Source organism: Oryctolagus cuniculus, chromosome 13 (assembly GCF_964237555.1).
Source record: "Oryctolagus cuniculus chromosome 13, mOryCun1.1, whole genome shotgun sequence".
Lineage (NCBI taxonomy): Eukaryota > Metazoa > Chordata > Mammalia > Lagomorpha > Leporidae > Oryctolagus > Oryctolagus cuniculus.
Genome location: NC_091444.1, coordinates 24,865,424 through 24,892,570, shown reverse-complemented (window position 1 = coordinate 24,892,570; position 27,147 = coordinate 24,865,424). Strand labels below are relative to the sequence as shown.

General features: G+C 38.0%; 1 protein-coding gene and 1 pseudogene across 6 annotated transcripts in view; one reads left to right on the top strand and one right to left on the bottom strand.

Moving 5' to 3' along the window:
• Nucleotides 1-27,147, bottom strand: part of SYT14 (synaptotagmin 14) — a 249,427-nt gene that overhangs the window by 149,392 nt on the left and 72,888 nt on the right. For 2 of the 6 annotated variants that reach the window (XM_051820522.2, XM_070055234.1), the window contains exons 1-2: nt 6,775-7,213; nt 4,400-5,793 (exon numbers count right to left, since the gene is read on the bottom strand). In XM_051820522.2, coding sequence (XP_051676482.2) covers nt 4,400-5,489 — 1,090 coding nt within the window. In that variant the 5' untranslated portion in view covers nt 5,490-5,793; nt 6,775-7,213. Of the gene's footprint in view, nt 1-4,399; nt 5,794-6,774; nt 7,214-7,250; nt 7,416-15,108; nt 20,926-27,147 lie in introns of those variants that run through there. The other 4 variants (XM_051820526.2, XM_017347809.3, XM_070055236.1 and 1 more) reach the window with 3 other exon arrangements.
• LOC127483643 (U2 spliceosomal RNA) lies at nt 3,366-3,469 on the top strand (annotated as a pseudogene).

Here is a 27,147-nt window from a genome sequence, read left to right as displayed (position 1 = left end):
ATACACATATATATTTACTCACACATCTATAATATAATCTGAATTTTTAGCTTTAGAGAAATATAATTTTTTCATAAAAAGCATAAGTTCTTTTTATGTTTTAATAGAAAAAAGTTTTAAAAAATAGAAAAAAGTTAATATTTTAATTATATAAATGTTAGCCACAGGGATTTTTCAACCTAAAAGAGTATTTGTTGCCATTTTGCATAAAATTTTTTAAAGCATCAGTAACACACAAATGAAGCTGTAAGTATTGCCAATACAGATGGAACTACTTCAAGTAATTCATGTTAGAAGACACATTTTTGATTCTCACTTTGGCTAAAATTTTCAAAACTGGCAATGCTCAGTGCTAGCAGAGGAACAGAGAAATGGGCAGATATAATTATTGGTGGAATTAGAATTAGTACAACTTTTCTAGAGAGCTCTTCAGCAAAACATATCAAGCTTTTACATCTGTTTATCTCTGATCCTTCTCCAGGAATTTGCCAATTTCATTTCTTTTTTAAAAATATCTATTTATTTATTTACTTGAAAGGCAGAATTACAGAGAGGAAGTAGAGACACAGAAAGAGAGATCTCCCATTGGTTCACTCCCCCAAATGGCTGCAATGGTGTGCCATAACACCAGCCCCTATTTCTAAGAATTCAACCTTGGGCACTGGCACTGTGGCCTGGTGAGTTAAGCTTCTGCCTGTGATCCTGGCATCCCATATGAGCTCTGATTCGAGTCCCAGATGTTCTACTTCCAATCCAGCTCCCTGGTAAAGCACCTGGGAAGGCAACAATGATGGCCCAAGTATCTGGGCCCTGGTCACTCAAGTGGGAGAGGTGTACAGAGTTCCAGGGTCCTGGCTTCACCCTGGTCCAGTCCTGATTGTTGCAGACATTTAGGGAGTGAACCAGTGGATAGAAGATCAATCTCTCTCTCTTCCCCAGTCTCTTTGTGACTCTCAAATAAATATATAAATCTTAAAAAATTCAACCTTAGAAAATAACAGGTCAGCAAAGATGCATGTTTGAGAAAATTCATTACACTGTGTTAAAGGCAAAAGAAAATCAAAGTACAGAATCAAAGTGTCCATCAATGGGCCTTGGTTAAGTAAACTGTGATGTATTTATGCAATGATATACTATGCAGTTATTAGGAGGTGACTTACAAGTACTCACAGGGAAAGAACAATCACAACATTGTGCAAAGAGAAAAGAAAAGGTTATGATATAGAAGATGTTATTATATTCCCATTTAAAATACACACACACAAATGCCCACATGCAATATATACAAACACATACACACAGCACTTGTATATGCAGGCACATAAAAGCGTCTGAAAGGATTATGTACCAAACTGTTAACACATATTACCCGTGAAAGATGGGACTACTAGCAAAACTTTACTTAAATCTGTCTAAATTTCAAATGAAACTTTAAGGAAGTGCAAATTTTATGTAATTTTAAAAAGCACTAGTTATCACTATTTTAGAGATTTATTTACACCAAGATGCAACTTCTTTAGGATTATAAAACAGCTCTAGAAAGGTAAAGAGATCACAGTAGTTAAAAATCATCAGTTCAACATGGCTGTTTTCCCCTTTCTGCTCAGTGAAGACCATCTGTTGTGAAGGAATTAAGGTTGGAATTTGGACAGAGGGCACACAGGAAGTAATTCTAAGTACAGGAATGGAACCAAATGTTTATAAGTTAGAAGTAAAGTAGCTTTGATGTCATCTAGTCTAAGTCTCACTTCTTAATTCAGTAAAATAAAGCCATTAAAGAGTCATGCTATGACCGTCACTTTCTGCACTTCCCAACATGTTGCCAATAATCACATTTGGTTATTTAAAGTAATCAACACTAAATAAAGTTCAAAATCCAAGCCCCCATGCTACTAACTGCTTTTCAAGTGCTCAATAGCCACATGTGGCTAGTGGGTATAATACAGGTCAATGCAGATAGGTAGAACTCTTCCATAATTGCCTAAGTTCTACTAGGTAGTGCTGAGATTACAGGAGAGCTGGTCTACAATCAAGGCCTTCTAATCCCAGTTCAGAACTGTCAGCCCTGTCTAAGACACCACGATAGTAGTTTTAAGGCAGTAGGAATGCTCTGAGCCCCTTGAAGAGAGTAATAATTATCTAATCAAAGTTCACCTGCTACAGGTGTTACCTAAAGTTGCCCCCCACATTCAGAAATAGAGAAGAGGGGCAGGCATTTAGCCTAAAAGTTAATACTGTTGTTACGATGCCCATGTCTCATACTGTAGTGCCACTGTTCAATTGCTGGCTCTGGCTCTTAACCCTAGCTTCCTTCAAATGCAGATCCTGGGAGACATCAGCTAACGGCTTGAAAAACTGGAATCCTGCCATCTGTGTGGGAGAAATTCCTGGCTCCAGTCATGGCCCAACGGTGGCCACTGTAGAGTGAACCAGAAGATGGGATCACTATCTTTCAAATAAATAATTTTTTTAAAAAGAAGAAAGAAATGGAGAAGAAAACTCTTGCTCCTCTTTCTATACCTTATAACCACTATGTCAGAACCCAGAACAGAGAACAGAGAGACTAGTAGTATTACAGTTCAGCCAAATAAAGGGTTAATCTATGGATCAAAGACTTTCAAAATTATGTCTGAAACAAAGCATGCTCAAGTTCAGTATTGATTCTATTCTAGAGTACTTGAGAGATACTTGATTTCCCTAAGTATCAAGAGATACTTGATTTCTATCTACAATAGAGAAAGAGAAAGAGAAAGAGAAAGAGAAAGAGAAAGAGAAAGAGAAAGAGATAGAGATAGAGATAGAGATAGAGATAGAGATAGAGATAGAGATAGAGATAGAGATAGAGATAGAGATAGATATATAGAGAGAAACTTTCCATTGGCTGATTCATTCCCCAAATGTCTGCTACAGCCCTGGCCTGGACTGGTCAAAGCCAGGAGCTAGGAACTCAATTGAGGTCTCCCACATGGGTAGAAGGGACTCAACTGTTTCAGCCATCACTTGCTACCTTCCCAGGTGCACATTTGCAGGGAGCCAGAATGAAGAACAGAGCTGGGACTGAAACTCAGGCACACTACTATGGTATGTAGTGGTCCCACACAATGGCTTAACCTCTGTGTCAAACACCTGCCCCAACCCCCTGCCAATAAGTTTCTTAACAAACAAATCAAAACAAAATCTAGAATCTTACCTTGTAATGTATTTATCACTATTGCCCATTCTACTGTTTTTGTGAAAATAATGTGAACTATTTTACTTTATTTTATTTCAGTTTTGTTATTTCAAGTAATAAGGCTACCTGAACTAAATAAGAACTATCAAAAACTGCTGAAACTGACATTCAAAAAACTATTAGAACAGACTCCATCTCTTCTTGGCCTTTTGGCCAAGATCAAGTGTAGTATCTGTTCTTATCAGTTTAGAAGAACAGATTCCAAAATGGATACATTTCCAAACACTGGCATTCCTTTTTAATTAGCTTGTGATCCTGGATCAGTCTCTCCTATATCTCTTAAAAATCATTCTTACAATCAGTAAGTAGTAGATCCCTATTATGTGTGCAGTCATATAGAATTATAAAAGTCTTCTGATTTCTCTTGCTACTCGGTTTTTTATGAGAATCTAAATTTCCAGAAAAATTCCAAATGTATATTTTATAAATAAAAGCCAACGCACTTCTGGCATTATGATCACATCAGCAACATATAGAAATGACTAACAGATTTAGAAGTAAATATTAGCAATATGAACGTTTTATGTTTTTGAAAATTCCCATAAATATTGGGGCTGAAAATTATTAATGCTTAGATAGAATCTTAATTCTACATGGAGAACCCAAGAGTAATAATAAACTGTTCATATATACTTCACTATAAACTAGAGCAGTCATATATAATTTTTAATCTATAGCTAAGTGAATAAAGATATCAGGAAGTGTCCTACTCAATAAAACAAATATTGCTCTCAAGGAAAAATACAAAATATGATATAGATTTGAAAAGCAATATTATACAAATAATAGTTACAAAAATATAGAAAGTTGAAATGCAACTACAGCACAAGAATAAACTCCAACTGAAGTGTGCATGATATTTTAAAAAATCATGGAATTTCAGGTTGCAAAATAAAGACATTAAGAAAAATTAGGGCTGCTGAAGAATTTGGCCAAATAATTCAGGGACTGGGGCAATACTGGATAGTATACAAATAACATGAATGCTCTTGAAATGATTGTGGGAAAAAAATTTTAAAATATCTCCCAATAAAAGGATTCAAGAAATTCTTAAATTAGATATACAGGCATGTCTAAGAAAGTTAAGAAATTTGGATGATAGTGTCCTAATTTAAAAAAAAATCAAGAAAAAATTTAATCACTCAAAACAACATTAGGAGGCCTCACCTTTTTCTGGTATTATATTACAATATTTTTCATCTTTACTCTTTGTTCCCTTCTTGGCAGAAACAGCTTCATTTTTCTTTGGTTTTAGGTCTCCTTTCAGTTTGAAGTATTTCGTTGGATTTATTTGTTCTTTGATTTTTTCTGGTAACTTCTCTTTAGAACTGACTGAAGGTGCTGGATGTATGTTTTCCTTCATGATGGGTTTCTGTATCACATGTCTACTGCTTGTCAAAGTATCTTGCGGAGAACATTCATTTCCCAAACACTCATTCCCTTTGAATCCTTTATTCTTATTATGCTTTTCAACTTTCTTTAAAGTATCAGAATGCTCTAAATCAATAGGATGTTTATTTTTACTCCAATGTCCCATTTTCTCTTGGTCTCTTCCCAAAAAGACAGGTTGAGATTTAGCATATTCTTCTACTTTATTATTATGTGCAGCAATGTATTTCTTTTGCTCATACAGTGAGTTTGTTCCATTCATGGTATTCTGATTTCCTTTCATTCCATGATATCCTACCTCTTTTAAATCATTCTTACCATTACTAGAGATTCCTAATCCATTTTTTCTCCATATGCCAGTACTTTCTTGTTCTTGACAAGATCTAGCCTTTGTATTCTGCTTGAAAACTGGTGTCCCACCACTACTCTTGTGTCCTTTCAGAGCAGCACCAGCAGCGCCTGTTTCCTGACATTCTGACAGAGTCTGTTGTCTATCATCAACACGTTCAAACACCCCTTCTTCACGCATTCCTTGATCTTGTTTCTGTGAAGCTGAAGTACTAGCACAATCTATTAGAGTTCTGTGCTCTAAATTGGATTGTGTTTTCTGACTATGAGCGTTTGTACAGACTTCTGGTAACACAGCATTGCTTTGTGTGGAAGTGTCTACAGCTTCCGCTGCTGCTGAACTCTGCTCTTCCGGGCACAAGCCATTTATCAGGCTTGTTACCTGCTCAGTCACTGAGTCACTGAGAGCACAGCCAACTTCCCCCACTGCAGTGGTCAAATCTTCCACGGCACTGCTGATTGTGTCCACCAGAGAGGACACTGAGGGCAGACTCTGCTGAAAATTTTTGAAAAATGCCATTTTCTAATTCCTTGTTCCTAAAAGGTGCAGTAATGGAATTTTTCTCTTCTCAAAATATCACTTTGGAACTCGAATTTAACATTTACTTAAATGTTGCTATTTATCAGCCCAACAATAGCATTTCACAATGTGGCTTTTAAACTTTCTGTAAATGCATTCAGCACTGGAAGAAACAGGTTAAGTAAAGACTCTTCCAAAAAAAAAAAAAAAACCACTTGGTTTACTTAGGACACTTTTTCCTACTTCACAGCTATGACAACAGCAGCATGTATCTTCCCATCCAATACTATCTTTTATTCTATACCTGAAAGCAGTATAAAAGGGATTTTTATTACATATTTCTAGTTTACTGATTAGTCTACATAATGAAGCTGTCTCATCTTATTAACTACTCATATTGTTTAAAATAAGAAAAATATTAATGGGAAAATAAACAACTTTGCATAAAGGTTAAGAGTAAGGGGAAATTAATATAACCATCTGCTGAATACTACATGCAAGGCACTATTCTGAAACATTTTATCATACTTGATCTTACAATAACTGAGAAATAAATATATTTCTATTTAATAAGTGAAAGAACAAGGCTCACAAAAATTAAGATGTTTGAGAACTTTTAAGACCTCTTCAAGGTCAAACTAGTTTTATCATAACAGTAAGAAAATATTAACTTTTTAACTCTCATTTGTTTACACAAGAACACTGGAGTTTTTCTGAAGCTATATCACAGATTGAATGTAGAAGTGAGTATGAGAATCCAGTTGTTTCTTCTTACACCAGTCACTGAAGAGATTTGAAAAAAAGATACTGTATTTTCACTCTTCTCACCAAACTTTTCTTTTTGATTTCAGAAAATATATAATTTTGAACCATGTCAAAACAAAATCAAGTTCTATGGTTTCCTCGCACAAAAGTCACAGACTATGATTAACTCGAAGATTGTTAAAAGTATTGGGGCTAACACCATTTGAGCTGTCAGAGAAAAGCATTTCTCCAACATAACAGACAAGAAAAGCAGTATTTCTCTGCAATTGGTCCCCAAATTCTTCTAAATTCACACTTTGCTTTTCTAAGTCTCAACTTCCTCCTACAACTATTTATATAATCCATTCTTTGTAAATAGCAAATTAAAAATAATTAAACATTTTTTTCAAGGAAAACACTTCCATAAGACAAAGAAACCTGTGACAGCTTCATCCTTCCCATATCTAGTAACATTAAGTAACAAAGCCTGGTGCCCCAGGAGGAAATGGAACACTATTGATTAGAATCAGAATTTACTTACACACTAAATTCCTGGGGAAAACCATCTCCTCCAAGCAATAAAATTATCCTTCAGCTGAGAATTAAAGAACAGGCAAAGAAAAAGGGAGAATAATTTCAAAAGCTTTCTAGGGACATGGCAAAATAGCTCTTTAGAAAGCTGCTTGGACGATGGATTTAAAAATGCTATATGAAATATGAAGATGATTTCTTCTTCTTAAAGCATATCTGTTCATGCTATAGGCTCAAAAGTACACATTATATATGAAAAACAAAAATGTCATTTTGTGATATACAATTCATCTTTATGTAATATCTTAGCAATTTGTGAGCAATACGATATGTAAATATAGTTTACTTAATATTAGATCCTTTACTCACAGAATGAAGGTTCACATATCAATTTATTATACGTCAAAACCAACGTTTGTTGTATGTATTATAATGAATAGTACATATAAAAAGAACAAACAAGGGAAGTAGCAATATGATACTTACAAATTTTATCTTGTGAGTTCTTCCTTGGACTGTATCCTGAACCAAGATCTGGAAACCCGCCAACATTTTCAAAACAGAACTTCTTATTAATATACAGAAAAAGGAGCAGCATCAAGATAATAAACACCCCAACAGCTGACAAAAATCCAACTGCCTCTGGAGATACTAGAGAGAAAAAAGTCACAGCTGTAAGCATTTAATTTTCTTTAAGCTACAAATAAGAAGGAAACTCCCGTAAGTTAGATTACTTCTCTATTTGGATTTAATTGTCATCGTTTATAAGCAAAACAAACTGCGAAGTTTAATGCTATTTGTTCAATCCACTCAGCAGTATTCATTCAAATTTTCTTATAAATTACATTAGAACAAACTAGAAAGAAAAGCAGGAGTCTACATACTAGGCAGTTATCATGTTTAATCCATTGAAGAGTGTTACAAAGATTTTAACACAAGAATTAGAAAAAAACTATTTCTTGTGCTTCACATTACATAACTTCATGAGACTATGTATTGAATTATATCTAAAAACTTTAACAGCCCTTTTTAAAAAAAAAAAACTCAGGACTCCCCAACCTGGCATTTAAAGCTCCAGCCTCTCTTGTCAGTATTATACTCCAGTCAAATGGTACTACTCACTGCCTCAGAATCGGCAATATTCAACATCCCACTCCTCGTTTTTGTCCATCCTCTTTCCCCTGTCTGGAATGAGGAACCCCCCTCTACCGCATGCACTCAGCCAGCAAGTATTTCTAGAGCGTCAGCCACACTCTAGACATTGTTTTACACACAGCTGCTGTTTCACTCCAACAACCTGTTAACAGCCATTAGAAAAAAAGAGTAACAAAGGCTACGACTGGCGAACAGGGACTATGAGAACCACAGCGACACAGAACCACTTGATTCAGTGCCGCAGGATCGAGTAAACCTTCTGAAAGTTCACTGAGGCCTCCATGACTACACTTTGATAATCAGTAAGTGGCCAAGTTACCACTGTTCCATAGGGAGTAACGTGTACACAGTCCCAGAGCCAGGAGGCCTCTCTATGTTATAGAAACTAAATGAGACAGGCGCCATGGCTCACTTGGCTAATCTTCCAACTGAGGCGCCAGTACCCAGGGTTCTAGTCCCGGTTGGGGCGCTGGATTCTGTCCCAGTTGCTCCTCTTCCAGTCCAGCTCTCTGCTGTGGCCTGGGAAGGCAGTGGAGGATGGCCCAAGTGCTTGGGCCCTGCACCCATATGGGAGACGGAGGAAGCACCTGGCTCCTGGCTTCAGATCAGCACAGCACACCAGCCGTAGTGGCCATATGGGGGGTGAAAACAATGGAAGGAAGATCTTTCTCTCTGTCTCTCTCACTGTCTAACTCTGCCTGTCAAAAAAAAAAAAAAAAAAAAAAAAAAGAAACTAAACGAAACCGTTCTGATGAGCTACCAGACTCTCAAAAGAACTTGGCCTCAAGAGAATACATATAATTTTATAGATAAGAACAGATAAAATCTTGTCCACCTTCTCCAAACCTCTATCTTTTCATCCTTTCCATTATTTGTCACTACATCAGTGATCTGGGACTAAACAGGAATAGTTTTGTATCCCCAGTGCCTTATATATAATATTCTAGTATTGATTAAAAATAAATCGCATACCTCAAACATCTCTTACAACATATGACCTACTCTTTCTCTATGACTCAAGCAGACCAAATGTGTTCTCTCCCCCAAGATCCATTCTTTAATCAGAAGAGCCAGAGAAATTAACACCTAACTCATTTGTTTAGAATCAGGTCATGTGGCGCTGGCATTGAGGCACAGTGGAAGACAGTGGAAGATGGCCCAAGTACTTGGGCCTCTGCCACCTATGTGAAACCAAGTTCCTGGCTCCTGGCTTCAGCCTGCCTACACCTGAATGTTGTGGCCATTTGCCAGCAGATGGAGCATCTCTATCTCTCCATCTTTCTTTGTTGTTCTTTCAAATTAATAAACAACATATACACACACACACGAGGTCACGCTTTCCCCCTCTCCTTGCCATATGAGGATAGAGAGAAGTCAGCTCTCTGTAAGCAAGGAAGAGAGCTCTCACAAGAACCCAGTCACACTGGCACCTTGATCTCCAACTTCCAGCTTCCACAGCTATGCGAAATACATGACTAATATTCTGGGGGGAAAAGTCACCAATTGGTTATGGAAGAGTGCTTTAATCTCAGCTTTTCATTATTTGTGATACCTAGGCATACCATAAATATGAAAGTGAATTATGACATTACAGACTAATCAAAAGCTGGGTCAATAGTGCTGTGGTAGAAGATGGAGCAGAGAGTGATACTGTAAGGGAAAGGCCATCAGTTGGAGGGGGAGATGAAAGAATGGCAGGGGTGCTGGCTGGATATCAGGCTGGTATCAGATCTCACTATTAGAAACTGGAAGTCATAACCCAGACACCATTCCTGCCCACCTTGAGGTCAGGCTGGAACATGGCTGGGAAAGAAAACAAAATTTTAAGAAACTAAGTTATATGATATAAAAACAATGGTGTATCAAGCCAGAGGATGAGATAAAAATGAAACTAGCATATGAAAGAATTATTTGCATTCTCATGTCTATTGCAGCTCAATTCACAATAGCTAAGCTACAGAATCAACCCAGATGTCCATCACTGATGACTAGATAAAGAAAATGTAGTATGCAGACACAATGGAATACTACTCAGCCATAAAAAGAACAAAATCTTGTCTTTTGCATCAAAATGTATGCCAACTGCAGACCATTATGCTTAGTAAATAAGACAGTCCAAAAATATAAATATCATATGCTTTTTATGATACATAGTGGTTAATATAGAATACCAAAAAATGTGTAAGAATGAAATGGACATCTTAGGATTTGATTACTGCTTTCAGTCTTTGTCTATACTCCTGTGGAACAGTGGTCTTTCTACATTTTACTTGTTGGACATTATTAATTAGTGATGTATTAAGCCTGTTATTATAAACTAAAGTTATGTTATTGTAAAAATTAAAGAGAAAAAAAAGGAAGCAGGGAGGTGGAGTGAGGGAGGGGGGAAGTAAATATGGTTATCTTAGAATTGTATCTACAAATGAAATCTATTCTCTTTAAATAAAGAGTGATAAAAGAATAAAGTGATCTAAGATTTAAATTTTAAAAATGGAAACTGTAGAATTCTCATGAGCATTTCTAATAGGCAGGGAGGCCAGAAGCAAGATAGAATTTGGAATGAAGAGTCAAAAGAAGGTACTACTTAAACATTACACTGCAAACAGCAAACATGTGCAGGAGTTCCCCTTTTAGCATAGGCCCCAAACACACTCAAGTTTAATGTCTTAAGGATAAGCTATTATGCAGCCATAAAATCTCCCATCCATTGACAAACCAAATGAGAGGAAAACTAGCTCATATTACTCAAAGAAACTAGTTACTGCTAATAAAAATAACAGCAAACACATATATGCCATTTATTGTTTTAGGCACTTTAATCTATTAACTCATTTCATCTTAACAACAATCCCATCATTTCCACTATAAATCGAGACATAGAAATATTAAACTACATGACTGGCTTGTAAGTAGAAAGGTCAGGATTCAAACCTGCCTGGTCCAGTATCTGTCCCTAACTAATGAGACCGCTCTTTCTGTACTCCCTCGCTCCTGCCTCCTTGCTCTTCACGTCCCTTGCCTCAGTCCTCACCTGTGTCCCTCTGTTGGCTTCCTCCTTCCCTGCTACTGCAGCTGGGAAGGAGCAGAGGACAGCCCAAGGCCTTGGACCTCCATTATCCACATGGGAGACCCAGATGGAGGTCCAGGCTCTGGGCTTCAGCCTGGCTCAACCCTGGCCATTGCAGCCATTTGAGGAGTGAACCAGTGGGCAGAAGATCTCTTTCTTTCCCTCCCTCTGTAACTCTCCCTTTCAAATAAATAATCTAAAAATAAAACCTTCATATTTCTATTTTTCATTCATATCTCAGGACTAAAACAATACTTATCATTTTAAGTGACATGATACCAACAAATAGCTACCAAACAGTTCTGATTATAGAAGCATTTGATAAGATCAAGTATTTGGTAATAACAATAGATAGAATTTTAGGAGAGAATGTTCCAACATGGGAAGCAGGCCACACAGCAAACTCAAAGAATGACAAATGCCCGAAACAATTCTCTGATTGCAGAATCAGCACTTACAGCACTCTGAAGAGAACTTCCACTTTGCTTATGGCTTGTCTAAATACAGATGGAGTTTGTGAACTCAAAAGGCTTCTGTAGCCTTGGCAGCTCATGGCAAGAGCCTCAGGTGATCACTGACGTCATAAATAAGAGTGTTAATTGTTAAATTAACAAGAGTCACTGTGCACTTAATCCCCATGTAGGGCCTCTGTCCTTAATGAGGTGTACTATGAGAACTAACTGCAAAACTTGTTCTCAAACAGTACTTTATACTTTTTGTGTGGGGGAGTACAAATTGTTGAAATCTTTCCTTATATAGAGTTGATCTTCTGTATATAAAGATAATTAAAAATGAATCTTAATGAAGAATGGGATGGGAGAGAGAGCAGGAGGTAGGATGGGAATGGGGGTGGGAGGGAAGGTACAGGGGGAAGAACCACTATATTCCTAAAGTTGTACCCATGAAATTTGCATTCATTAAATAAAAGCTTCCTTAAAAAATAAAAAGCATTTGATAAATCAATTACAATTAAAAAAATTACAATTTAAAAAAAGCATTTGATAAATCCAATACTACAATTAAATTAACATGAATACTACACATCATCAATAAAAAATTAAATTACACACTAAACTGGCTAATAAAAAGCCTATTTTTAAAATTTTTTTATTTTATTTTTTTTTTTTGACAGGCAGAGTGGACAGTGAAAGAGAGAGACAGAGAGAAAGGTCTTCCTTTTGCCATTGGTTCACCCCTCCAATGGCCACCGCGGCCGGCGCACTGCGCTGATCCAAAGGCAGGAGCCAGGTGCTTCTCCTGGTCTTCCATGGGGTGCAGGGCCCAAGCACTTGGGCCATCCTCCACTGCACTCCCTGGCCACATCAGAGAGCTGGCCTGGAAGAGGGGCAACCGAGACAGAATCCAGTGCCCCACCGGGACTAGAACCCGGTGTGCCGGCGCCGCAAGGTGGAGGATTAGCCTAGTGAGCCGCGCCGCTGGCCAAAAAGCCTATTTTTTAAAAGATTTATTTATTTATTTGAAAGTGAGAATTACACAGAGAGAGGAGAGGCAAAGAGAGAGTGAGAGATCTTCCATCCGATGGTTTACTCCCCAAATTACTGCAACAGCCAGAGCTGTGCTGATCCAAAGCCAGGAGCCAGGAGCTTCTTCCAGGTCTCCCACTTGGGTGCAGGGGCCCAAGGACTTGGCCCATCTTCTACTGCTTTTGCAGGCCATATCAGAGAGCTGAGTTGGAAGTGGAGCAGCCAGGACACGAACCGGCACCCATGTGGAATGTCGGCACTGCATCAGAGGCTTAGTACTACATCACAGCATAGGCTCCAAGACATCAAAAATTTTTTTACAGATTTGAGAGGTAGAGTTACAGAGAAAGGGAGAAAAAGAGATCTTCCATCTGGTGGTTCACTCCCCAAATGGCTGCAACAGCTTTAGCTGGGCTGATCTGAAGCCAGGAGCTTCTTCTACGTCTCCCACATGGGTGCAGGGGCCCAAGCACCTGGGCCATCTTCTACTGCCCTCCCAAGCCATAAGCAGAGAGTTGGATCAGAAGAGGAGCAGCTGAGACACGAACCAGCACCCATGTGGGATGTCAGCACTGTAGGCAAAGGCTTAGTACGACACCACAGCGTAGTCCCCAAGACATTAAAAATTTTAAAGAGTGCTTATTTTTAACCAGAACTGTCTCAAGTGTTTCATAAACACTGTCTGATTTAATTTGCACCATAATCAGATTTTGTAGATAGATATTGAGGTTCTTTAAAATGGGCAAGTAAAATTCTCAAGATATTAAAATTATTGCAGTGACAGAACCTAGATTTGAATTTGGGCACAATGACTGCTGAACACAAACTGTTAATTGCTGGTCTCTGCTTTCCACTTGCCAGGCACTATCATATCACTTTCATTTTAAAATTTAATGTCAAAACAATTTTTTGATGGGTAAGTACTATAATACTCTTACTCTTTAGATTGATAAATTGAGCCCCAGAGAGTAATTAATTTGCCCAAGGTCACAAATCTATGAAAGAAAAACCTGGATTTGAACCTAAACATTCTTACTACAGAGCGCAGAGTCTTAAATATCAAGCAATCCTACTTATATCCAACCTGCATATTAAAAATTAACTTGTCACATAGCTTATCACACATTATGAACAAATATTTTATTTTTATATGTTAAAAAATGACTTTAGCTTTCTAAACTAAAACTAAAAACATAATTTTTCTATTCAAGATACTTGTTAAAAATACTTTTAAAAATAACTGTGGAACTACATTTAGAAACCAAAATCAATCATACATCTATGTTATATGCCACATTTGTTAATAAAGTGACAATTTAAAAACCCGAGATATTCTTTAGAACAGTAAGCTTGGTGTTCAGCAATACTGCTCCATATGGAATATAACTAAAAGCTGTGAGCTATATGATCTATATGAATTACTGGAGACAAGGGGGCAGTAGGTGGAATAACATCTACCAGAAAACATAGTAAGTTTAATAGTTTGCCCAAAATTAATGATTATATATGCTATATATATTAAACTGGCTGTGGTAGCAATCTTTATATTTAGAAAGTAAGGTATATATTTACAAAAACCAAACTTTAAAATGAAATCAAGCTTAAGTAACAGAGGCAAATTTTAATTTCTACAGACGAGTTGGTCACTGAAAGAAAACTGTAAAATTAAAGTCTTATAAAAGGCAAAGCAAGAACAAACCCACTTTGACTTTGGAAGTATTACAGAATTAAGTTCTACTTTAAGTCTGTGATAAAAGAACATTTTCCTTTTTGAGCCTCTGGGAAAAATACTAAAAATATATACATAAAAATAATGAAATAAGCTATTTCAATTTTGACTTACTTTTATCTCAATAACACTTTAGATAAAATTAATTTACCTCAAAACAAATTATACAACTTCTAAAGTAAATTTTACAAGACTATCCTAGTCTTTAAAAGTAAAATTAAACAAGAAGTACCTATGCTTCATAAATTCTTTGTTTTTTTTTTTAAGATAAAGAGCAACAACTTACAATCTGCATTTCAGGGATGTACTGCTGATCTGTCCTGCTGAGCATGAAACACTAGGCCTCTAATTCCAAGTCACAGACACTTTAATAATTCATTTAATAGATGCAATTCTACCTCTTGATCAAAATGTGAACTAGATGAGAAGTCAACTTTCATTTGAATGAAACACCTGCTTTCTATTTAATTAGCTGTTTTTCCAAAATTTTAATTACAAAAATTCTACAATTTGTTTTGCTTTGGTATAAAACCCTTACTAGTGATTTTTGGTTACGAATATAAAAGATTAATTTGACATGTTTAAATTTCCTTTTAAAACATGTCAATTACTTCCACAAACAAAATCTTCCTTGATAATTTTTATATTATGGTATCAAAGGAGTTAAGGATATATCATCTCAAACTACGCTGAATTAGTATATAGATTATTTCAAGCTGAAGTCACCTGAGGAACTCTTAGGTCAGAAAGGGTCATTTGACCTGTCTTTTCCTGCATGAAGCAAGCCCTAAAGATTATTTTGGAAGGGGTGTCTTCCCCACAAGGCGGCAAAATAGCATTAATCAGCAGAGACTGCTAACTGGGGCTGTAATGAACCTGAACAAACAAGCCCACTGGAGTTGCTCTTACCTTCCACTAGCTTTCCCATCTCCAATATAGACAGCTCCTAGTGACACAATATTCCATGGATCTGTTTTGCCCTGTTAATACTTATCAAATTGATTGTTCTTTGTCTAAAAAACACAAACACATTTTGCTTTCTTCAATTCTTTGGACTTCAGTATCTTGCAGAGATCCCTAGTTACATGTACAATTTGTGTTTTTTTTCTTGTTAATCACTCCTTGCATTAACGTAGATTAATTGTTAGATACAGACAAATAGCCCATTTAAGAATTAAGGGGAGGGGCCAGCACCATGGCACAGCAGGTAAAGCTACTGCCTGTGGCACCAGATGCCAATTCAAGTATGGGCTGCTCCACTGCTAACAGCCTGCAAGAGCAGAAGGTGGCCTAAGTGCTTGGACCCTGCCACACATGGGCGACCCTTCTGGTGACCCTTCTGGTCTCACCTGGCTCCTGGCTTCTACTCCAGCCGCTGCGGCCATTTGGGGAGTGATCCAGTGGATGAAAGATCACTCTCTTCCCCTGTCTCTCGTTTTCTGTAACTCTGTCTTTCAAATAAATAAACCTTAAAAAAAAAGGATTAAGGCGGGTTAGGGCTAGTGTTGTGGTCTTATCATAGGCATATCATATAGGTACCAGTTTCTGTCCCAGATGCTCCACTTCTGATACAGCTCCCTACTAATGGCCTGGGAGAGCAGCAGTAGATGGTACAAATGCTTGGGCCCCTGCCACCCACATGTGAGACCTGGAAGAAGCTCTTGGCTTCTGCTGGGCCTAGTCCTAGCCCACTGCAGCCATCTGGGAACTGAACCAGTGGTTTGAAGATTTCTTTCTCTCTCTTTCTCTCTCTCTCTCTGTCCCTCTCTCTATACACCTCTTTCAAATAAATCACTGTAAAGAAGAAAAAGAAAACACTAAAGAGTGGTAGAAGGGTTTTAATATAATATGAATGGTGTCAAACTGGAAAGATGATATATAAATCAAAAGGAATATAGTAACATAGTAATTAACTCTGGATTTTATAAAAATCAACAATTAAAAAGAGCATCCACTGATAAGTGATGTAATTCACCACGGAGTAACTCAGAGAAAAACAGAACAGAGTAGAAGGCACAGATGGCAATGATATGGAACATTACCTTAGACTTTAGAGGGGAAATGCCTTCAGAAAAATGGTTACCTGGCCAGCAACATAAAATAGATGCTATACAATTTGTTCTACATTTCAAATCATCAACAGATTGAGCCTATACTTCCTATAACTTATGTAATAAGTAAGTTCCATTTAACATCAATAAAAATCTAAAATCAATTTAAAATAAATGGATAAAAAGAAATGCAGGTATTAAGTATGGAAAACCAAACATTTCAACTATATACTTAATACTACCACTGAATATTTAATGTATTTATGATAAATTTAAACTAAATATTTAATATAAAAACTCTATCAAACATCTTCCAGGAGAGACTTTTCTTTAAGTACAGTCTTGACTGAGGTTTCAAAATTCCAATTCCAGTGGAGCGTGGGCTAAGATAAGCTCACTTTCAAGGTCAGTCCCTTTACAGCAAAGAGTCATTCCGTGAACAAATTAGGGTTAACTGGTTAAAACCTTCCACATCTATTTAATGTAAACACATTAGTACAGAATTATCTAAATGACAAATGGCATGGACAATATCTGAGGGCTCTTCCTCCTCTCCTTTACTTTTTCACTGAATCTTTGGTCTTCCTTTTTAGTAGCAGCTTCATTGCTGAGCTTCTGTAAGAGTCTGAAAAATTCAACACTCACTCCAGGAGAACTATCTAGTTAAAGCCAATCAGTGAGATCGACCAGAGTTTCAGATACAGTTTTTTCAGGATTCAGTTCAAAACCTCCAGATAAACAGAAGCAATTTCAACACTACCTTCCTCCTACATGTTAACGTTATGCCAAGTAGTTCTCGAAGTGAAGCACCCTTTCCTTATTCTAAAAACATCTCTTCCCTCTCCCCTGGCCACACCTGACCCACTCTGAAGAGAGTAGCTTTTGTAGGAAACACTGAACGGTTCCAGACATGTGAATTTACTGTCTTTGAACACATATGTATGTTATCCAAGGCTCATCTGCCTTACCAGCAGTATTGTGTTTTCTTATCCAGTAAACAGATAAGTCCAGCACACCTGAGTTAAAGATGACATGAACGCAACTCATTTGAAACTCCTACTCACATATAGCAATTGGAACGTTAAAGACCATTCACGGGGCTGGCACTGTAGCACAGCGGGTAAAGCCACTGCCTGCAATGACAGCATCCCATATGGGCGCCAGTTCAAGTCGCAGCTGCTCCACTTCTGAGCCAGCTCTCTGCTATGGCCTGGGAAAGCAGTGGAAGATGGCCCAAGTGTTTGGGCCCCTGCACCTGCGTGGGAGACCCAGAAGAAACTCCTGGCTCCTGGCTCCAAGCTCCAGCCAGTTGGGGAGTGAATCAGAGGATGGAAGAGCTCTCTCTCTCTTCCTCTCCCTCTCTCCCTCTTTCTCTTTCTTTCTGCCTCTCCTTCTCTCTCTCTGTGATACTGCCTTTCAAATAAATAAATCTTTAAAAAAAACTATTCATTTGCATTCTCCATGCATACTGAGTAAGAAATATAGAGTCTCGTTTGCGAAGTGATATCTATTTTTTTTTTTTTTTGCTTTATCTGTGTCAGATACAGTGGGAGCAATCATATTTGAAGTTTAATGAAAAACTACCATGTAAGCTTTGCAACAAAGATATAATTCTTCAATTTAAACTGCAGGGAAAGTAAGTGAGCAGTGATCACACAAGGCAGTGTTGGAGCACAATCAAGTAGGTAGACGTTTGTGTGTTGGTACTTAGAGTTTGTAAATACAAATTTTAAGTCATTAAAGTAGGGTATAATTTCAGAAATTTTTTATAAAGTAACGAGTACTGCTGCAAGTTAAGGATCACTAGCAAGTAAATCAACATTAATAATTTAACTGGAGAAATAATTCAAACCAAAAGAAACAAGATAGGGAATGAAATGATGAAACTAAAGTAAAATTTGATGTTGTCACATCAAATATCAGTAATATCTATTTTAGTTGGAGATTTGGGGAGATAACATATAATTTTGATTTAACTAATAAGGACATATTTGTATTTTAAATTGATAAAAACAAAACAAGAAAACTTGCTGAAATTTAAAAAATAAAATGCAAAACATCATGGTGTTAGCAGGTGACTCTATGTCTCTGCTGCCCATAGGCTAGGTGTCTTTTCATGTCACTGGAAACATTTGAGAAATACTAACTGTCCACTAACTTATTCAATAAGTACTAAGCAATAGAAAGTAGAACAAGACAAATGTGGTCTCTGAACTCAGGGACACCTAATATTGGGAGATCAGGGAAAATTTCTGGGAGGAAAATACTCTTAAACTGAAAATATGAAGAATCTAGAATAAGAGGAAAAGGCAAAGCAAACAGAACACAGTAAAAGTCCTAGAGGGAAGGTACAATAATTCTAAGGGAACAGAATAAAAGAATAAAACAGTGGCAAAAGATAAAGCTGGAGAATAAACCAGGACAAAAAGATATTCAAACACTTAAGAAGTTTGAACTTTATACTGAAGGCAGTGAGGGCTCAAGTATTGTAGGCACAGAAGCGGTGGGATCACTATAGTCAAGAGATAAGGATGGCAAGAGGCAGTTTAGAAAATAACTACAGGGATCCAAGCAAGAAGTAATGATGGTCTCTTTTCAGTTAAATTTAAACACCTAAGAATAACTGTGTGTTAATTAGAGTTCAACCAATAGTACTAGAACAAAACAAAATACTAAAAGATATAAAGTATTAAATTGTACATCAACAGGACAAGAGCTGATCAAGTCACTGTTTCTCATAGTGTCCATTTCACTTCAACAGGTTTCCCTTTTGGTGCTCAGTTAGTTGTCACCGATCAGGAGAACATATGATATTTGTCCCTTTGGGACTGGCTTAATTCACTCAGCATAATGTTTTCCAGATTCCTCCACTTTATTGCAAATGACCGGGTTTCATTGTTTTTGACTGCTGTATAGTATTCTATAGAGTACATGTCCCATAATTTCTTTATCCAGTCTACTGTTGATGGGCATTTGGGTTGGTTCCAGGTCTTAGCTGTTGTGAATTGAGCTGCAATAAATATTAAGGTGCAGACAGCTTTTTTGTTTGCCAACTCAAAGGAGTGGTATGGCTGGGTTGTATGGTAGGGTTATATTCAGGTTTCTGAGGAATCTCCAGACTGACTTCCATAGTGGCTTAACCAGTCTGCATTCCCACCAACAGTGGGTTAGTGTCCCTTTTCCCCCACATCCTCTCCAGCATCTATTGTTGGTAGATTTCTGAATGTGAGCCATTCTAACCGGGGTGAGGTGAAACCTCATTGTCATTTTGATTTGCATTTCCCTGATTGCTAGTGATCGTGAACATTTTTTCATGTGTCTGTTGGCCATTTGGATTTCCTCTTTTGAAAAATGTCTGTTGAGGTCCTTGGCCCATCTCTTAAGTGGGTTGCTTGTTTTGATGTTGTGGAGTTTCTTGATTTCTTTGTAGATTCTGGTTATCAACCCTTTATCTGTTGCGTAGTTTGCAAATACTTTTTCCCATTCTGTCGGTTGCCTCTTCATTTTCCTGACTGTTTCTTTTGAAGTACAGAAACTTCTCAATTTGATGCAATCCCAATAGTTAATTTTGGCTTTGACTGCCTGTGCTTCCGGAGTCTTTTCTAGGAAGTCTTTGCCGGTACCTCTATCTTGCAGGGTTTCTCCAATGTTCTCTAATAATTTGATGGTGTCGGGTCGTAGATTTAAGTCTTTAATCCACGTTGAGTGAATTTTTGTGTAAGGTGAAAGGTAGGGGTCTTGCTTCATGATTCTGCACATGGAAATCCAATTTTCCCAGCACCATTTATTGAATAGACTGTCCTTACTCCAGGGATTGGTTTGGGATCCTTGATCAAATATAAGTTGGCTGTAGATGTTTGCATTGATTTCTGGTGTCTCAATTCTGTTCCATTGGTCTATCCATCTGTTTCTGTACCAGTACCATGCTGTTTTGATAACAACTGCCCTGTAGTATGTCCTGAAATCTGGTATTGTGATGCCTCCAGCTTTATTTTTGTTGTACAAGATTGCTTTAGCTATTCGAGGTCTCCTGTGTCTCCATATGAATTTCAGCATCATTTTTTCCAGATCTGAGAAGAAGGTCTTCGGTATTTTGATTGGTATTGCATTGAATCTGTAAATTGCTTTTGGGAGAATGGACATTTTGATGATATTGATTCTTCCAATCCATGAGCATGGAAGATTTTTCCATTTTTTGGTATCCTCTTCTATTTCTTTCTTCAAGGTTTTGTAATTTTCATCGTAGAGATCCTTAACGTCCTTGGTTAAGTTTATTCCAAGGTATTTGATTGTTTTTGTAGCTATTGTGAATGGGATTGATCTTAGAAGTTCTTTCTCAGCTGTGGCATTGCCTGTGTGTACAAAGGCTGTTGAGTTTTGTGCATTGATTTTATATCCTGCTACTTTGCCAAACTCTCTATGAGTTCCAATAGTCTCTTAGTAGAGTTCTTTGGATCCCCTAAATAAAGAATCATATTATCTGCAAAAAGGGATAGTTCGAGTTCTTCCTTCCCAATTTGTATCCCTTTAATTTCTTTTTCTTGCCTAATAGCTCTGGCTAAAACTTCCAGAACTATATTGAATAGCAGTGGTGAGAGTGGGCATCCCTGTCTGGTACCAGATCTCAGTGGAAATGCTTCCAACTTTTCCCTATTCAATAGGATGCTGGCCATGCATTTTTCATAAATTGCTTTGATTGTATTGAGGAATGTTCCTTCCATACCCAGTTTGCTTAGAGTTTTCATCATGAAAAGGTGTTGTATTTTATCAAATGCTTTCTCTGTGTCTATTGAGATAATCATATGGTTTTTCTTCTGCAGTCTGTTACTATGGTGTATTACATTGATTGTTTTGCGAACACTGAACCATCCCTGCATACCAGAGATAAATCCTACTTGGTCTGGGTGGATGATCTTTCTGATGTGTTGTTGCATTCTATTGGCCAGAATTTTATTGAGGATTTTTGCATCTATGTTCATCAGGGATATTGGTAATTCTCTTTCAATGCTGCATCTTTTTCCGGCTTAGGAATTAAGGTGATGCTGGCTTCATAGAAAGAATCTGGGAGGATTTCCTCTTTTTCAATAGCTCTGAATAGTTTGAGAAGAATTGGAGTTAGTTCTTCTTTAAATGTCTGGTAGAATTCAGCAGTGAATCCATCTGGTCCTGGGCTTTTCTTTGTTGGGAGGGCCTTTATTACTGTTTCAATTTCTGTCTCAGTTATGGGTCTGTTCAGGTTTTCTATGTCTTCCTGGTTCAATTTAGGTAGGTTGCATGTGTCCAGGAATCTATCCATTTCTGATAGATTTCCCTGTTTGCTGGCATACAAGTCCTTGTAGTAATTTCTAATGATTCTTTTTATTTCTGTGGTGTCCGCTGTTATGTTTCCTTTTTCATCTCTATTTTATTGATTTGGGTCTTTTCTCTTCTTTTTTTAGTTAGTTGGGCCAATGGGGTGTCAATTTTGTTTATTTTTTCAAAAAACCAGCTCCTTGTTTGGCTGATTGTTTGTAATGTTTTTTTGGATTCAATCCTGTTGATTTCTTCTCTGATTTTAATTATTTCTCTTCTCCTACTAGGTCTCAGCTGCTCAATGCCACAGCAGAACAGGCTGGAAGAAAGAGCTTCTTCTGGGGTCTACCTTTCAGGCTGTCTCACACAAACAAGTAAACATACACACATACACACAAGGCCCTATGTTAACTTTGTCTTCACTTGCTCCCATAATGCTTCTATTAATGACAGAGAAGTTCCAATCCTTGGTGCTGTATCACAATCACCTAACAAAATATAAATCACTCTAGACTTTGTCAATATGTTAAAAAGGTAGCGGTCTATGTACATACTTTGCCAAATGATCTTTTCCCTAGAAAGGTCATACCAATTAATATTCAAGTAAATGAAATGTAGACTGTGGGTTAAATGTCAAGTGTTAATTTAAAAAAATGGGCAGTTACATGGGAAAATATTAGTACAAGTTATCAAAATATCAACTTTCGATTATCTAGGAAAACATGACACCAAGGAACAATCTTTACATCTCAGTGAAGCAATCAAGATAACCTTCTACTTTCTTTCTTTGAAATAGTAACTAGCTACATAAACAATGTCTACCTTTCCTGAATAAACCTTAGAATTTCCTCTAATATGAAATTTCAGTTTAATCACAAAATTATATATAGAATCTAGATTTTAAGTGAGGACTGGAAAGCCCAAAGAATAAGCCATTAAGATTGGTAATTCCACCTAAGACATCTCAGGCATGTACAGTTAGCCAGTTTGACTTTTGTGCCTGGTGCCAAGCTTTCTAGTTTATCTCCTTTGCTTTTACCTATGACAGGGTCTAAAGTCAAAGAGGCCATAGTATTCACTCTATCCTTAACAGAACATTCTTTTTCTGAGTTAGCAACTTTAAGTCAGTTGTATCTGACTACATGTATCTGAGTCCGAGACAGAAAAAAGGACCTAAGATTGATTGTACCCAAAGCTCAGTGACTTAGAATTGGCCTAAAGAGAGCCACTCTGTAGAACTGTGTTGCTTAACATCTGTACCAATGATGTAAATGAAGCAATTGAGAATATATTCATTAATTTTGGACATGATCCTAGGAATACTAGGTTGGACATGATCACTAATTCACTGAAAGAAATAAATATATACTAGTGACTTCAATATATTAAAGAAATAATACATCAAAATGAAGTTTAATATGAGCAACTGCACAGTTACTGCTCCACCAAGATCCAAAAATTGATAAATGTTAATGAAAATGTTGGCTCAGTAAAATACATTAAGAAAAAACTGAAGCCAATAATATACTTTAAATCAAATAGAAATCAGCAGTGTGATGTTTTCAACTGGGGAAAAACATAAACCTTCTATTTGCTCTGAGATTTTAATTAAAGCAATTAGGATTTCCAATCTCAAAATGAACTGAGAATAGTAAAAATGTTCAGATAGAAGGCCGGCGCCGTGGCGCAATAGGCTAATCCTCCGCCTAGCGGCGCCAGCACACCGGGTTCTAGTCCCGGTCGGGGCACCGGATTCTGTCCCGGATGCCCCTCTTCCAGGCCAGCTCTCTGCTGTGGCCAGGGAGTGCAGTGGAGGATGGCCCAGGTGCTTGGGCCCTGCACCCCATGGGAGACCAGGAGAAGCACCTGGCTCCTGGCTTCGGATCAGCGGGATGTGCCGGCCGCAACGCACTGGCCGCGGTGGCCACTGGAGGGTGAACCAACGGCAAAAGGAAGACTTTTCAATCTCTGTCTCTCTCTCTCTCACTGTCCACTCTGCCTGTCAAAGATAAAAAAAAAAAAAAAAAAGTTCAGATAGAAACAATTAAATTCACTAATAAAAAAGTCCTACACCAAAGATGAACTTACTTTAAACAGCAGAAGAAATGGCCAAGAAGATGGTTATCTAAATTGCTGTTTATTGCCTATAAACCAAGAACTGAAGTAACTTCTAAGACATAGCTGCTAAGCTGCTAATTTCTAAGGAGTGTTTCACTCTGACCCAAGCTCCTTCACACCAGGTCTTCTCACATATTTGATTGAACTGCCCTTCTCTGCCTCCATTCTCTTAACTCCTCTTACCTTTCTGGACCTGGCTCAGACATGGACTCCTCCAGAAAGCCTTTTTAAATGTAAAAGAGAACATGCCCTGATTCCACTCATGCACTGCATAATGATGCTTCAGTCATGGCACATACCATGGAGATGTTACCACATACCTGGGTATGCAGTAGGTAAAAAAATCTAGGTTTGTGTAAGCATACTCTATGATGGTTGCACAATGACAAAATTTCCTAAGGATGCATTTTTCACGATGTATTCTTGTCACTAAGTTACACGCGACAGTGAATGTCCCTATGGTACCATGAACATGCCTCTTTCATGGAACTTAGCACAATGGATCAAAACTGTAGTCTGCTTGTCAGCCTCCCCCAACAGACAGGTCCACACCAGCAGGAATTTGCATCACTGGTTCCCTTAACGCCTAGCCCAGCACCTGGAAGAAGGCAGTACTCAATGACTATTTGCTTTGCAAATCAGGAAAAACTTTGTTCCACAGACACATTACATCATCTTCTCAAAAAATTCATGCTCAGACATTTTACTTACGAATCCTAACCTGCTACAGAATATAATGTAATGGTTTCAAGGGAGCAAGTCAGCACTGCCACAATGCGGCTGGGCAGCAGAGGCTTTCAAGGACAGCATTATCTGATGAGCTCATCACTATCTAATGTCTTTTACTCACTTTTACAAGTCCAAACACATAGCTTTTTCCAGGGCCTAGATGGCTTACATGCAGGAAAAAAAAATTAAACATAGGGGCGATTCATCTAGCTATCTTTTAGATCCCACTAATTGCAGTCAAATTTGAATGAAAGAGGACGTATGAACAACTTTTTAAATTTACACTGAAGAAAACTCCTTAAGAAAAACAGAAATGGGGCCGGCGCCGCAGCTCACTTGGCTAGTCCTGGACCTGCGGCGCCGGCACACCGGGTTCTAGTCCTGATTGGGGTGCCGGATTCTGTTCCGGTTGCTCCTCTTCCAGTCCAGCTCTCCACTGTGGCCCGGGAAGGCAGTGGAGGATGGCCCAAGTCCTTGGGCCCTGCACCCGCATGGGAGACCAGGAGGAAGCACCTGGCTCCTGGCTTTGGATTGGCGCAGCGCACTGGCCGTAGCAGCCATTTGGGGAGTGAACCAACAGAAGGAAGACCTTTCTGTCTCTCTCTCACTGTCTAACTCTGCCTGTCAAAAAAAAAAAAAAAAAAAAAAAAAAGAATGAAAAAAAGAAATGGAAATGTTAACAAGATGTCCAATCAGGACACACATCGTCCTAATATTAGAACACCTGAACAGCTCAAACAGTAATTAAAAAGTTGCGTGGTGAGCACAGAATAAAAACTAAAGGGAAGAAACTGCTCTATCAGACATCAAGGATTATTTCAAAACAAGGTAATAATGACACAAGGATAGACAACACACTAATAAGCCAGAAACAGACACATACACACATAATTCTCATGCATGATAAGGACAGAAACGGAGCAGGAAGAAGGGAGGATGGAGTCATCTTTTTCTGTACTAGGGAAGTCAGAAATAAAAAGGCAAAATATGAATCAACAAATCAATTTGAGATGCAATATAGATCTAAATCTGAATGTTTTCAACAATAAATCTTTTAGAAAAAAATACAGGGCCCAGCATTGTAGTGCAGCATGTAAGTCGTCTCCTGCAATGCTGGTATCTCACATTAGAATGCAGGTTCGAGTTCTGGCTGCTTCTGATCCAACTCCTTGCTTGCTAATTGCCTGGGAAGGCAGCAGAAGATGGCCCGAGTACTTGGGCCTCTGCTACCCATGTGGAAGACCCAGATGGAGTGCCTGACTCCTGGGTTTGGGCTAACCCAGACCTGGCTGTTGCGGCCATATGGGGGAATGAAGTGGCAGACACAAGATCTCTCCCTTCCTTTCTCTCTCCCTATCAATCTGCCTTTAAAATCAATCTTTTTTAAAAAGATTTTTCTTCATGACCCCAGGGCAAACAAAAATTTCTTATTAAACAGGACATAAAAAATACTAAACACAAAAGAATACTGACAGATTTGATTAAATTAAGACTCAGCACTTTGGGTGATTGATAACAAGTATCCTATAATAAAAAAGCAAACCAAAGAACTGCATAGTATTTGCAACATAAGTGAGGGGGGAAAGTTCATATGTAGAATGTATAAAGAATGTGTACAGGGGTTGGCACTGTGGCGTAGTGAGTAAAACTGCCACGTGCAGTACTGGCATCCCATAAGGGCGCTGGTATGAGTTCTGGCTGCTCCACTTCTGATCCAGCTCTCTAATGGTCTGGGAAAGCAGTAGAAGATAGCCCAAGTATTTGGGCCCCTGCACCCACATGGGAGACCTGGAAGAAGCTCCTGGCTTTGGATCAGCCCAGCTCCAGCTGTTGCAGCCATTTGAGAACTGAACCAGCAGATGGAAGATCTCTCTCTCTCTCTGACTCTCTGTAAGTCTTTCAAATGAATTAAAAAAAAAAAAAAAAAGTGTACAATTTTTTTTAAAAACAGCACAGAAAAAAAATTAGGCAAAGTCCTGACCAGACTTAATCACAAGAAATGAAAAAAAAAAAAGGCCAAAAATATATCAAAAGGTGTTCAACCTTGCCCTTAATCTGGAAAACGCAAATTAAACTTCAAAAGAGCACCAGAATGACCAAACTGTCAGTATCATGTATTCATGAGAAAGCTGGGCAATGGAGAACTTGCAGACAGTTAAAAAAAATGCTCATGGAATATTCATACACTACACTCTTAATGTAGTCATAAAAGAGAACAAGGTGCAGTTACATCCAACAAAAGAACCTTGAAAACATGAGGCTAAGCAAGAGGACAATTACAAGATTCCAATATAAAGTTTAAAATAGGAAAATCTAACTCATCTTTCAGGGATGAATACTTACATAGTAAACCTAAAAAAAAGGAAGGAAGTGACTTCCATAAATGCAAGCAGAGAGGGGTGGTCATAAGGAAAAGTGCATGAAGGTTTCTGGACAAACAGCAGCAGTCCACTTCTTTACCAGGGAGGGTTAAATCTTTTTTATACACTTAACAGGACAGCAAAGAGACACAGCACCCATGTGGTTTACTCCCCAAGTGCCCACAATGGTCAGGGCTAAGCCAAGAGCCAGGAATGCAACCGGGTTTCCCATGTGGGTGGTAGGAACCCAACCTGTTGACTCCCAGGGTGCACATTAGGAGGAAGCTGGCCTTGGGAGCAGAGCCAGAACTCACATTTAAGCTCTCCGGTGTGGCATGCAGGTGTTCCACCAGTGGCTGAAACACCTGTGCCAAACATCTGAACCTACAATTACTATT